This window comes from Plutella xylostella, chromosome 3, assembly GCF_932276165.1.
Source record: "Plutella xylostella chromosome 3, ilPluXylo3.1, whole genome shotgun sequence".
Taxonomy (NCBI): domain Eukaryota; kingdom Metazoa; phylum Arthropoda; class Insecta; order Lepidoptera; family Plutellidae; genus Plutella; species Plutella xylostella.
Genome location: NC_063983.1, coordinates 3,230,426 through 3,244,734, shown reverse-complemented (window position 1 = coordinate 3,244,734; position 14,309 = coordinate 3,230,426). Strand labels below are relative to the sequence as shown.

The following is a 14,309-nucleotide window of genomic DNA, read 5'->3' as shown; positions in this document are numbered from 1 at the left end:
TTCACATAGAAAATATAGCATTTATTAATAACCTTGTTGAAAGGTACCTCTCTTATGACTAGTGAATTGTCTACATCTATTTACAACGCATTTCCTAGGTTTATTTATTACCAAAATAACAACTTGTATAAAATCTGATTCATACTTATAATACACTTAACATTATTAAGATTACTGTGAATTCAATTTAAGTTGGCTTCAGCACACATGCATAAAATCCCAAAATATTTTCAACCCATTACAGTACACAATACAAATTGTATTTCATCATGCGATCAAGTAGATATAAAAAAACAGACTTCTACAATCACTAGGATTCAATATTTTAAAAATACCCAAGGCTGCAGTTATTCAGATAAGAATAGTATTTACATATTAAAATACATTAGTATAAAATGGCTGACATGACATCACAGACTCTCAATCAGAACATTCGGGTAATGCAATAATATGACTGATATAGTGTTTCTAATAAACAAGTGCGTTGGAAAAATAAGATCTACATCAGTAATGCACTCAAACTGTACTATAACTCCAAATATCCAGTAGATCAGAAGCGGAACACGGTTTTAATGTGATCTTATTTGATTTCTGTTTACGAACTTATGGAAATCCAATATCAAATCAAATTCTGTATTTCATTTGGCGTTTCACTTGCAATAATTATTTCGCTTCTTACCTTTAAAAGGACAACATAGCGCACTACTAGCTGAGTGAAAATAATGCAGAATATGAGTGAACAAGGTAGTGAGCAGTGACAAGACTTGTACCACGTATACAGCAGAAACACCTACAACCCTATCCGACTCCTGACTTCATCTAGCATATTAACGCCAGGCCCTTGATGCGACGCACTGATGATGTCCTGCAGGCACCGCGCGAACTCCTCAATGACTCCCGTGACGGGGTCGCTCGTGTTGTCCATGGAGGGCACCTCCGCCTTCTCCTGTGCGCCCTCGCCCTCCGCCGCCGCCGCGATCAGGCACTGGCAGACGGCTTCTATGACTTCTGTCGTCATGAAGCTGCAGGGTTGCCTGTGAAACGTGTGCTTGTTAGTTAGGGTTGAGTGTGAGACACGCCTTGTAGGATGTTTTGGGCGTACTGCTGGTGCGTTTTGATGACGACGGCTAAGGGTTCCGTCAGGTAGCTGGTGAGGTTTTCATATAAAATTCCATGTATTTAAAGAGTTTAACGCGACATTTAGTGCGACTTTAATAAAAAGAATCCTTCTTTGTCTTGATTCTGTAACTGACCATCTTAAGTTAAGCGTATATCTTTTGAAGTAAGAGTGATAAATAAGGGTGAACGAAAGGTACCGTCACGAGTAACGTATCACCTTTTCTGACTACTCATTCCCTTTATCACGGTGAAAAACCCTAGTCTAGCTCTCGCGTTTGTCACCGATACGATAACTGTGTTATACTAGTGTTGTTTTCTTTTTGCACACCGTATCATTTAATTTTCTTGCACCTCCTATGGGTTGACTGGTAGAAAATGCTTATATATATATATATATATATATATATATATAGTAGTGATGTAACGAATGTGTGTTTTTGGACATTCGCGAATGCGAATGCGAATATCTGATATCGACATTCGCGAATGCGAATGCGAATATTCAGTTTGTGTTCAAATTTGGAGCCATTTGTATGGTTTAGTGGCAGTCTCGTACTGAACGAGGTACGTTACGTTCTAGGCGCATTCCGAATCAGACTAGCCAATACTAGTCGCAGTTTTTAGTAAAAGTAGTAACACTTTAGTTTGCTCCGTAACTGTAACGACACACTGCGACTGTGTGCAGTTTCTGAGGATGACTTACACGAAACATTTAAACGTATTTAAATCTATGGCTGTCTTGTTCTGACACTACAGGGTTATTGGTAAGTAGACCTGATCCTTTCAAGAGGTGATAGAGGAAGACATTTTACATTCATTGAACCTATAATGCATTATCCGAAACTTAACCATTTCTAAGATATCTTATATTTAAGTTTTTTTACTTTTAGCTTATAAGCTTTTAAATAAGATATTTCAATATCAAATCGATTTAGGTATCACTAAGATATGGCCAAAACAACCAGAGAAGACGGAGAACACTCAATAGGGGTTTCCATACTAAAGTCAACAGGACTGAAAACAATCACACTTTTTACCTTTAAATTGGGCTAATCTTGTTAGTTTTCTTATTAAATTTTGTCCGCCTGTGCTGGTTGTTTTGGCCATATATTGGTGATACCTAAATCGATTTAATATTGAAATATCTTATGTGAAAGCTTATAAGTTGATAATGCTTTTAAGTTGAAGTGCACAAAAAATTGTCACATGTTATTCTTTTTTAATTTAACTTATTTCTTTTTTACGTTTGGAATATTTTTTAATTTTTTAAAATTATTTTGAGGTATTGTGTCTAATTTAAGTCAATGCACATTTGATTATTTTAATTAGTTTATTAAGGTGTCACGTATGCAAAGCAACAAAAAAAATATGAAATATGGCTAGTTTTTTTTATTTTCTGATTTAAGCATAACATGTTGTCATTTAAAAAAAATCTTAAATATCTTAGAAATGGTTAAGTTCCGGATTATTTATTTATTTATTGTGGTTTACCAACATTTGTTACATCAAAACTTTTACAATTCTATAATTGAATACAAACTAGATGCGCAAACAATTATAGGTAAACACTGCATGCACAAAATTAAAAAAACTTATGCATTATACGGATTATGCATTATAGGGGTTACGGATTATGCATTATATAGGGTTCAATCGATTGGAAATGTTCAGGTCACCCCCTGAAAGGATCAGGTCTACAGCTGAACACAAAAGAGTAGAGATTAATGTTTTTGGAACTAAACAGATTTAAACCTGGCAATAAAAAAAAACTCGTGATTTGTGGTCTGTTTCTATGGTTTGAATGTCAAACTCGCCCTGTTCCTGTATAAACAAATCGAATTTTGCTTAATTTTGGAGTTTTGTGGATTGTTGAGTTTGTTCACGAAGTGAAAATGAATAAAACCATTCGCAGCGAAGCTAGACAGATGATTTACAGCGTTTACCTACGATGTTTGGCGGAGAATGAGGCTGGAGAAGTATTAGTCAATATATGCGATGTTTATGAAAGAGCAGCGTTTTATACTGGTGAGTAGGTACTTAATTTCTAACCATTAACATACATTGCTTATATTTCTTGTAAAAAAGTACTATTTTGATGTAATAGAATGCCTTTCAATGTGTATTTGTTATTCTTATAGAGGTTAGAAAATACTAGTGTCAAACGTTACATGACATCAGGGTCTGGATGCTAATCAATGATTTCAAAAGGAAGGATAGGCCCTTCAGAACATTTTACTCAAACCTTCTTCATACAAGCAAAATAACTGTTATCTGTCATAATTTGTTTGAACTATGTCAGTGCCTAGCAACTATCTTGACGACGTAACCTTGTACGTGCGTTAATAATTTACCATCCCGGACATTGTTTTATTATTTGCAGGCGCCATATCAATAATTTAAGACAAATCCAACGACTAAAATTAAAACTGTTTTGGGCTGTAGACCTGTAGAGCGTCCCGTACAAATGGACTAAAAATCACACTCCAAAACGTAAGTGTGTGCAACAAGAAAATGTTCTCGGAGGATAGTCAACAAAAAATGACGTCCGCACAAGGTTACAGCGCGCGGCCATTGTAGACTTTGGTAGTAAAATAATTATCACTTTATAATGTGTTTATTACTTAATTTAATGGTAATTACCGATGATACGATATTCGATATTTCTTTTTGACCTTCGTATAATGGTTTTTGCTGCCTTTCACAACACAACTACATATTTATCACAAGATTCACAAGACCATCTCTCGGCCACAGACAACTGTCGACTGAGGAACGTTGGCCCTAAAATTACGATTTTAGGGCCAAAGCGCGGGTGCCATTTTTTTGAGTGGGAGGCCCTGTCCTTACGCTAGTAATATATATGTCAATGATGCTAATGTTGTCAAAACATCAGGTCTAGATACTTTTTTACTAACCCCCGACTCAAAAAAGGTATCGATAAGTTTTACAGCTGTAGGTGTCTATGTGTGTCGGTCTCTCCGTGTAGAGTACCTATTGTAAAAATATGTGTAAGAATATGTAATGCCGAGTTGCAGCAAGGGACTTTAAGCTAATGTGGACATTAAATCTATGTCTGTCTCTTTCTGTCCGTATACTGTCAAAGCAAGGCAACAATACATTTAATGCCGACATTAACTTAAAGATCCTTTCTGCAACTCAGTGTAAGAGTCGGTATAAATTCTCCAGACATAATAATTTGCAAGTCACTGCTTTTCTGACCAATTAAATAATTTGTTGCAGGAAAATCGGTAAACACAGTTTTAGAAGAATTGCCGGGGCACATTTGAACTTTTTCCTGAGCAAGAAAAAACTGTAATAAAATATCGATGTGTGATACTATCACTTTTCTCCTATAGTAATTACATAATGGGATAACCAACACATGTTTCAGTGCAAAAAAACATTATGAAATACACAATGAAATAAAAGTTACAGTTGATTTGATTTAATGAAATTCATTCAAGACTGCCCCCCTCTCCCCTACTAATTTCTTCTCTTAACATAAACCTCCCCAAAAAGTCGCATTTTGTAATTAGTAAATATTTGAAACATTTCTCGTTTTGATTTTTTCTGCTAAAGTATCGTGATACTTTTGTCCGTTTTCTATACTATAATAGTGTGGCCACTTTCTTAGATTGCAACGCCCTCAATTATTCTCTACTCTTTTATGTTCCATTGTACTTGCAAATAACCCTGTATACTGTCAAAATACGCTTTTTGTTTGTTTATGTCTAATGAAACTATTAACATCTAAAGTTTCATTTCCCAAAGTAAATAAATAATACCAAATGATAAAGTAAGACTGGAAATGTGATTAAGAGGGTAACTTGTAATAAAAAAGTTATAGACGAATGTATTTAAATTTTGTTAACCTACCATTATTTTCAAATAGTTTTTGTTAATAAGTACTGATATTCGCAAAACATTCGCACAAAATCTTGCGAATGCGAATGCGAATATCCAAAAAAATGCGAATATTCGCGAATGCGAATGCGAATGCGAATATTCGTTACATCACTAATATATAGCATTAAGTCCACCCTTTGTACACTTATGTTTATATTTGTGCAATAAAGGAATCCTAACTAATCCTAACTTCCTAACTAATATTATAAATGCGAAAGTAACTGTATCTGTTTGTCTGTCTGTTACTCTTTCACGCCAATACTACTGTACGGATTTGAATAAAATTTGGTGGACATAATATATGGTCTAGACCCTGGGAAAGCAGAACAGAAAGAGAACATAGGCTACTTTTTATCCCGGAATTCCCACGGGAAAACTTTTAAAGGCGAAGCGAAGCTCGCGGGAATAGCTAGTAAATAAATAAACAAGAGTGTTACGTACTTGAGATGCGGCGCGGGCGGGCGGAAGGCATCGCGCGGCGGGTCGTGCTCGGCCTCGCGCCGCCGCAGCAGCCGCTCCAGCGCCTCCTCTACGTTGCGGCACCCCACGCACTTGCAGATCGCCGTGCACGCTATCTTCGCCTGTGGGGGCAGAGGGAAGGACCGTCAAATTGGTGTAACTTGGAGGGGGTTACATGCTAAGAGTAAGCACGGATCGCAAATGACAGAAGGGAGCTACTCATAATGTGGAAACATGTGATTCGAGCGCTATCGCACAAAAGCCAATCAACGACATCGCATAATATTTTTTCATGAGAGCAAGCTTGGTCCAAGCAAACTCTTATCGAGTACACGCCGCTTAGTTTATACAGGAAAAAAAGAATTGTAAGCAGAAAGGAAGTAACAGACGTCACTAACCTTTGCTGTATGATTTCGAAAAATTAGCTTAATTCTATTTCATTAATTCTTATTCAAGTAACAACAGTCCAACCAGGTCCAACAAAATGGGTATTATGATTTAATAATAACAGCCATTTAAATCAGCCAACACGCACTTTTGATATACCTCTCTTTGATGAGAGGTTTTCAGGTTTCCAAGATAAAGGTTCACACTAACCTCATAGCACTCGCAGTAGTTCTTGAGACAGCCGCTGCGCTTGCAGTTGCAGCCCTTGTTGTGTCGCCGCACCGGCTCCGGCCCGCCCGCGCGCGCTTTACCTATTTTAGGCCTGAATACGATAAAATAAGGGTGTAAATTTCAATGGACTTGGCAAAAAAGTTATAATAAAATTTTGATGATAAGGGTGGCTTTTATTGCATTAGGACTAATATATGTGCATCTGCGAAAATGGGGGTGCAGGAAATATTATTGGCCTTCACCTACGAAACAATCGTCCACTGCACCAATGGGCTGTTTATGAAAATATTAATTACTTTAGAATAGGTAGTCGCTGGATGAGCAAGGCCGGGGCCGCAGTGTTTTAGAGCTCCTTGAGAGGGACATTGATCTGTAGTGATACCACTGACTGAATTATGACGATGATGTAACAACAATACCATTACAACATACCTAAAAGCGTTCGGATTCCTATCCAGACACCCGCGTATGGCCTTCTGCCGCTGCTCCTCATTGTCCAAGTTGTTGTGACAGTTGGTGCAGTTGCAGCGGTTGCAGAACTCTCCGTTCGCGAAGCAGTCGCAGTACAGCTTGAGGCACTGCGACTTGGTGCAGTTGCACGCCTTGCGCGGCCGCAGGTCGTCTATGCCTGGGAATTACGGATATTTATTACAGTAAATTTGTGATAACCTATGGTGTGTTTATAAAATTTATTGATTGTAGGTGTATGATGACGGCCGAATGGCGCAGTGGTTAGTGACCCTGACTACTGAGCCGAAGGTCCCGGGTTCGATTCCCGGCTGGGGCAGATATTTGTTTAAAGACAGATATTTGTACTCGGGTCTTGGGTGTTGATATTTATATTTAGTATCTATCTATCTATGTATTTGTGTAGATATATCAGCTGTCCGACACCCATAACACAGGTTCTGCCTAGCTTGGGGTCGGATGGCCGTGTGTGAGATGTCCCCACATATTTATTTATTTATTTATTTATTTGTATAAGAGGGATAAAACAAAGGTTTTAATCGAAGTGCGCAAACAAGAGCGAATTTTAAATCACGAGTGAATAAAGAAACAATATAAAAATTGCGGACAGATTCAAGGTTTCCCGCTGTAATCCTAGATCTTTGAATAGTTCTTCCAATTCCCATCTATGTAAAGGCCGCTATTTTCATATTGTTTGTTTATTTACGCGTTTTAAAAATAATACGTAATTATTACCATTTTCGTTTTCAGGAGGCGAGGGCGGCTCAGACTGTAATACTTCGGCCATGTACCGGCCCACTCGGAATGAATCATCCTGAGAAATATTACTATGTTATTCTTCAGAATACATATGCATGTACAAAAGATAATAGCAGTACCTAAGAGGAATACATTCAATAAGTTCAATTCACAATGCACATTTTCTAAAATTATGTTTTTTTTAAGGTACAGTTATTTGTAAATTTTATTTGTTTTTAAACAAAATATGGATAAAACTCTTCCTTTATTGGGTGGAGACCCTTGTCCCAGCAGTGGGGACGTGAAGGGTGATGATGAATGGGTAAATCTAACTATTGGTACAGCTTTTCGTAGCAAATATTGAACATTTGAAGGCTAAGTGTCCACAGACTCACATGTTCAGTAGAATGGTCGACCTGCTCCTCGTACTGCGCGGGCTCGTCGGCCGGCACCACTATGAGCGGGTGCTCGGCCGAGCCGTCGTGCATGCGAGACTCTTCCTCTTCCGTTGTTATGGTCACCTCCTCGCGCGGGATCGGGCTCTGTGGGAGGTGGGTGGGGAGTTATACGCTGCTAGAGGTTCTAGTACAGGTTTTACAGTTATAGTTGGCTAAAATGGTCCTCTGCGGAAAACTATTGGTAACTAAAAAATCTCTACTAGACATACTGATATAGCTGTAAGTCGGTAGTGGTTGGATGAGGAAGAAGAGGGCAGAGTTATCGCTCCTTGGGAGATATGAGATTATAATGAGCAGTGGACGTAAAGAATATCAAACCTCAGAATTTATCAAATTACCTATTTTATTAAGCGTGTGTATATCCAATAGATCTAAAAATAACGTAACCTATCATGAAAATTAGTTTTTAAGTTGGAAAAATCTAGAACCTCTAAACACAACAATAATATATGTGTAGTAAGTAAAAGGGTCACCGCGACAAGGTTCCAATAAGCGAGGATCAATATATGCACGGTATCATTGATTGTCCCGAACTATTACAGAGGATATCTCTAAATGTCCCCAAAGTCTCAGCTAGAGTTATAAGAGATGCTCCGTTTACACTGCCCATGTGTAGAACAAACGTTGGAGACCATGCCCCCATTAACCGAATTATGGCTTTATATAATACTTTAAAACATAGCATCGACATTTACCACACTACTATCCACCTGCTCAAAATTATCCAACTGTGCTCATGATAAATAAATAATCTATATAATTTATATTTTAAAAAAAAACTAACTCATATCTCATATAGTTCTCATGCCCATGTGACAATTGCTCACACACATTACTTTTAATGTATTCAAAATATTTTGTGATCTGTATACTTTATATTTAAGTTATTATTTTTAGTTAGGTAACGCTCTTTAATGTTACACATGCTGTGGCTACATTTTTATTTAGAAGTGCATATGTCCTGTATTTCACTCAAATGTTATCAAATGTGTTAATGTAACTATCTTTTATGTGGTCCATAAATTAATAAATAAAAAAAAAAAAAAAAAATATAAAAAAAAAACATACCGGCAGCGGCTCATAGTCCACCTCCACCTCCTGCTGGTGGTGCTCGACGGTGGCGCCCTCTAGCAGCGCGCGCAGGCTCTCCTTGCTGTCCTCCGTGTCCGGGTAGCGGAGACAGTACTCGGGCTCCGGCGCCTCTCTCACTTCCTCTTTGACACGGACCGGCGCTAGCAGGCTCTGCCCGGGCCGAGCGCTCGTCTGCGGGTTAAGATAAACGAGTCTTCATTGCACTATAGGCGGCGTTATTACTCATAGTAATCTCTGTTTTAAAAATTAGAAACACGAAAAAATTGATTATGGTGAAACGAATACTAGGCCATGTTATTATGATTCTCAAGTCCTGTGCGCCTTCTAGTAGATAACTTGAAGACGTATGCTATAGATGTATGATTGGAAACGCAGTAGGTATTGTTAAATTTCATATAACTTACCAAAGTGGTTGTATTTGACTGCGAAGTTTTCGTCATGACGGGTGCTATCCTCACTAACTTCTGTGGCTGTTTACCCGATACTAAAAACAAATTAATTTGTTATTTTCAAATATGATTACAACACACAGCTATAATAACGAAGAACCCAATCAAACTGACTTTCGATCATTTTCAAATGAACAAAAATCTTGAACACCGCTGTTCTAGATCGCATCGTGTTTTTAAATAGAGAAAGTTTTCAAATTTCAAACTTTTCCATTTCTTAACTTTATTTGCGGGAAATCCAAGGAGTTATTCAAAGAGAATATAGAATAATGTTTTTAAAACTTAATCCTTATCGTAGTCTATGGCATTATACGTTCTGAAATAGGTTTGCATAGGACTCGATCCAGCGAATAATAATTTAGTATCGTAGTTTATTTTCTCTATGGTTCTGAAACAAAAAGCTTTGTAACGTTTGTTGTAACTATGAAAAATAAACCTATTATACGTACCTTTATGAGCCCCAGCGGTGACGACCAGCGGCGGCGGCTGGCTGCCCAGCACCTTGCTCGCCGACATCTGTATTAAATTACCTACAAGAAAACTGAAGCTATTTAAACGTGCTAAACGTAAATTCAAATTTAGGATTTTTTTGTGAAAACGGTAGCTTGGGGAATAAGATAGGTGGCCTATTTAAGATATATTGACAGAGGCATAAGGTCTTTTTCAGCGCTAAACATTTATACATATAACATGTGCCTAGATTTAAGTCATTTATATTGATGTTTACTTTTAAAATTAAAAACTGTACCTTTACTATCTTGAATGAGGAATGTTTTCGAGGACATTGAGAGTGCTTGGTGCTGCTTGGACCCCACCGGGGCCACATTCACTTTAGAAGGATACGTGGAATTCGTCACTAATCGTATATACTGCACCTGTAAAATATGCACAACGGTTTCAGCATGTTAAGAATAGAACTTATTACTTTATTGAACACCCCTTAAATTAAACTTACGAATAGAAACAATGCACTATAAGAGGCCTTATCGCTTAGAGAGATGTATTAGAACCACCTTAGGTGAAAAGACTTCTACTGCTACGTTTCAACTTACGCCATTTACAGTTTGAATTTGTTGTCGCTGACCGGAAGATAGATTGATTGTTTGGCCATCTGGTTTCATAATCTGCAAACAGAATAAATAGTAAATCGTAGTATTCATAACATATATGTGTATTTAGAATAAATTATTTTATTGACTCTATTTTAAAAATAAATAACTCACTTGTGCGGTTTTGTGCGGTATAGCAGTTTTCAACACCAGGTTCTTGAAAGGATTACCTACTACCACCTTTTGCCCACTTACTCCTGAAAAGAAAAACATAGAACAACTTTAAAAACCCAAGTTAATGCTAATAAATCCGGAAGTTATTTCGGAAAATTTTAGTAGCAATAGTTTTCATTATTGGAAAAAATACCTTTTATCGCGGGTGCTATTTTACTCGGCGAAGACTTGACGGTAATGATCTGCTGCTTCGGCCGCGAGAACCTCAGACCAGAGCTCGTAGGGGAGCCCATCACCACCTGCAACACACAAGTAATAATAATGTCATGCAAGACACAGGATGACACAGTGGATGATTATGGGCTGATGATGATGGAGACACAGAAAGACCCATATAATAGGATGCCCGTCGGCTTCCCTTTAAAATTTTGGCCAAGTAGGTAAGGACTTTGATCGTTTACAGCGTTGACTTGACAAGTCCCGTCCATATCTACGGGCTTGACCATACTTGACAAAAAATTTGATTGACGGCACTTGCGCTTGATGCGACTTGACAAGTTTTATATTATATTATATTAAGTATTACATTTGCGTTCATTAATCTTACACTGCCACCAGTGCTAATAAAAGCCTTCGGTCTCATAGGTTTGGTTACCTTTGGTAAATAGGTTTAGTTTACCTTGCTGTTGGCCATGGATATGGGCACAGTCTTCTGCTGCATGGTGACGAAGCGCGGCGCGCCCGCGGCGCCGGCCGGCGTGAGCTTCGTGATCACGGCCGGCTGGTCCGACGCGCTCAGCGCACTCGCCTGGTCTGTGTTGCAAAATGTTTCATTTTATTTGGTTATGGGTAACAAAGTTATCAAAGAGAACAATCTTGCATAAGTGGATCCACGGAGCAGGTGTCTATTGCGGAGCTGTTCTTAGCGGCAATAGACCAGTGCAGCGTAAGCATTTTGAATGTCATGTGTGAGTATGTTTACTCAGTAATCAAATCAGTCGCAAACGAACGCGATGCATACGACGACGGGGACGCACTAGGACCAAACTTCAAACTAGTCACAAATAAACAAATATGGCATAGCCTACATAAAACTTACTTGGTTGCATGACTACTTTTGCCATCACTTGCTTTTTCCCAGTTTGAGCGTTTATAATGTTTTTTGTGGATATTAATTGTGCCTGAAAAATATAAAAATATTTCATATAGGAATAGAAATATGGGGAATGAAAATTACATATCAATTGATTGATTGTTCGTCCATACAATGAACAAACACTTTATACCAGAATGCATTAAATTACCTGCATAGGTTGTCCACCGCTGGACTGCACCAGCTTTATCTTCTGTCCACCTCCCGTCGGCATCATCACTAACTGCTTACCAATTTGTGCTATAAAAAAATGGAAAAAATATTTTTTTAGTATGTATGTAGATAAACTGTGTAATGACCTGTCACTCAAATAAAATATACAAATTATTTACCAATAACAGTTTGGCCAGCCTTTTGCCCGGGCATGACGCCACTGAGCGCCAGTTTTTTGACCACGCCCATCCTGGGCACGGCGGTCATGGGTTTTGGTGCAATGGCAGTGACAGTCCGTGGTGCGATAGTAAAGTGTTTGCCTGCCACGAGGGTCTGCTTGGCGACCGGCGTGGGCTTGGGCGCTATGGCCACCTGACGAGGCATGCTGGCTGTTGCTCTAGGAGTTATGGCCTGGAATTAAAATGATTCGGAAATTTAGTTCTTGTACAGTAAAGTGAATAATATATGTAAACATCATTGTTAGCGACGCGTTACAATATGTACCTACCAACCAGTCACCCCACACACACACATGCATTGTTTAGTTGTAGTCAAATAAATTACTTAAATACCTAGTTAATTAAACCTAAGTAGAATCGTTAGGTACTGTTTCATATAAATATGGATGTCTTACCTACTTACTGATACCTACTGTATGCATTTTGTATGTATATTTAACCATGCATTATTTTAATAAACATACGTTTTTTCATAAGGCGTGCGACCGGTAACCGGTACGTCACAAGGGTCCCGCGCGGTGCGGGGGGATGGCACCGAGTCTATATAAGGCCAAATTTCTAATCACACATGTGCTCACTTACATAGCGGCCACTGGACGCACGCCTTCGTCAACCTTAAATAGTTGTTTTACTCCATCCTGCAAGTTAGAACCCCTACAATCATTGTAAAGAAGATCATTACCTTTATTGATATTCTTTGAGTACTTGTAGATGCTGTAGGTGTAGGTATATGTTTGGGTTCAAACTGAAGATCCATTATTGATTCAGAAGTCATTATATTCTGTTGCTGCAATCGAAAAAATAATGAGCTTATTGTTTTCATATAATTCAACCTATTAGCTACTTATGGCATCTGATTATAAGTGAGTTCCGAAATCTTCAGAGACTCCAGAAAAGAATGTAATTTTTTACTTACATTTGCATCAATTATGGTTGTTTCTAAGTCTTGGCTGGATTGCACATTGAAGTCATGATCTGAGGATAAAGTATACTCTTCCCCCATCAGACCTGTAATTAAAATAAATGTGAGGCATTATGTAATTTAATTATTATTATTATGGGGCCACCACATCTCACATGTGTCTCAAAGCCAGTGGCCATCCAAATCCAGCTAGGTAGAACCTGTAATATTAGGATTTCAAAAATGATGTGAATGATAATAGTCAATTGGCGCAATCAAGTTGACCACCGCCTTTATCATAAGGGTATTGAATATGAAGACTAACTATGGTGTCATGTGAATGTGAGAGTGGTGGTGGTATAAAGCTTGGTAAAAGTGATTAGTATTTTAATGCAGAGAGAAATATAAAATGTTATAGGTACACTATGAAATTTTGGACCTTTTACAGAAATACTAACCAACAGTTTCCTCATTCACAGTTTCCATGAGCATTGGTTGCTCCTCAATATTTTCAAACTCCATCGAGATACCGTCCATGTGGCTGCTTCCTTCTAAGGCCAGAGTGGACTGACTGTCTACTACATCAACACTGTGCTCAAAGTCCACCTAAGAGTATGGAGAGAAAAGTATGCAAAATAAACATAGGACATAACTTATTTTAATGTAAAGAAAACAGGTAAGTAAAACATGACATACATAAAAGTTAAATTTTGAGAACTTAGATTATCAATATATGAACTGTTAATCTAAGCTTGAGAAGACACTACAAGTATGACTAGTATAAATCAAAGGATTACTGTAACTCAAGAGCTTGTAATAACTTACAGAAAGCAGTGGAGGGAAAAGTGTCCAAAATTACTTTTGGGCAAATATCAAAACAACATCTCAACTTACTCCCATAGCACCGTCCAGGTTTAACGAGTCATCTAATTGATGATCCATTCTGATAGTTTTAACACTTCACATAAAATAAAAGTTATTTCATACTGTAGAGAGTTGTAACTTGTTTTCAAAATGATGTGACTCAATATATTTTTGAGTTCAAAGACGCCGCCATTTTAGGTTGTCAAAAGCTACGAGCCCTCCATTGCACAGTTGAAAACAAATGGTCAAACGAAAACACTTCAACTACAGCATAATTTGGGAGAAAACCTTATATATTTTGAATTCACTTAATAATCAAGGAGATATTTATGCACTTGCACTATGTTTTATCGGGATTTATTGCATTTTTGTATGATAAAATTAAATAATTCGCGATGGCGCTTATTTTAATTTCGTATAAACGTCAAATACTACCAACATAAAAATAAAAATTAAAAATATGACCGTC

At 37.8% G+C, this 14,309-nt stretch overlaps 1 protein-coding gene across 1 annotated transcript; it reads right to left on the bottom strand.

Moving 5' to 3' along the window:
* Positions 1-8: 8 nt before the first annotated feature.
* On the bottom strand, positions 9-14,266 carry LOC105390787 (protein lin-54 homolog). Its single transcript, XM_038117297.2, has 21 exons — positions 13,871-14,266; positions 13,435-13,582; positions 12,992-13,083; positions 12,758-12,862; positions 12,016-12,247; positions 11,835-11,923; positions 11,630-11,711; positions 11,210-11,343; positions 10,724-10,829; positions 10,531-10,613; positions 10,360-10,431; positions 10,056-10,182; positions 9,757-9,837; positions 9,263-9,342; positions 8,835-9,029; positions 7,704-7,850; positions 7,306-7,384; positions 6,535-6,730; positions 6,082-6,193; positions 5,467-5,606; positions 9-1,034 (listed from the first exon to the last, which is right to left on the bottom strand). The coding sequence occupies exons 1-21, from the start codon at positions 13,916-13,918 to the stop codon at positions 791-793; spliced, it is 2,592 nt and encodes an 863-aa protein (XP_037973225.2). The 5' UTR covers positions 13,919-14,266; the 3' UTR covers positions 9-790.
* Positions 14,267-14,309: the final 43 nt, after the last annotated feature.

Excerpts from the sequence above, each read along its gene's own strand:
- LOC105390787 (XM_038117297.2), bottom strand. The coding sequence starts at position 13,918 with ATGGATCATCAATTAGATGACTCGTTAAACCTGGACGGTGCTATGGGA. Across the intron at positions 10,614-10,723 it reads AATAGCACCCGCGATAAAAG|GAGTAAGTGGGCAAAAGGTG; the intron begins GTATTTTTTCCA and ends TTTTCTTTTCAG. Across the intron at positions 9,838-10,055 it reads CCTCATTCAAGATAGTAAAG|GTAATTTAATACAGATGTCG; the intron begins GTACAGTTTTTA and ends GTTTTCTTGTAG.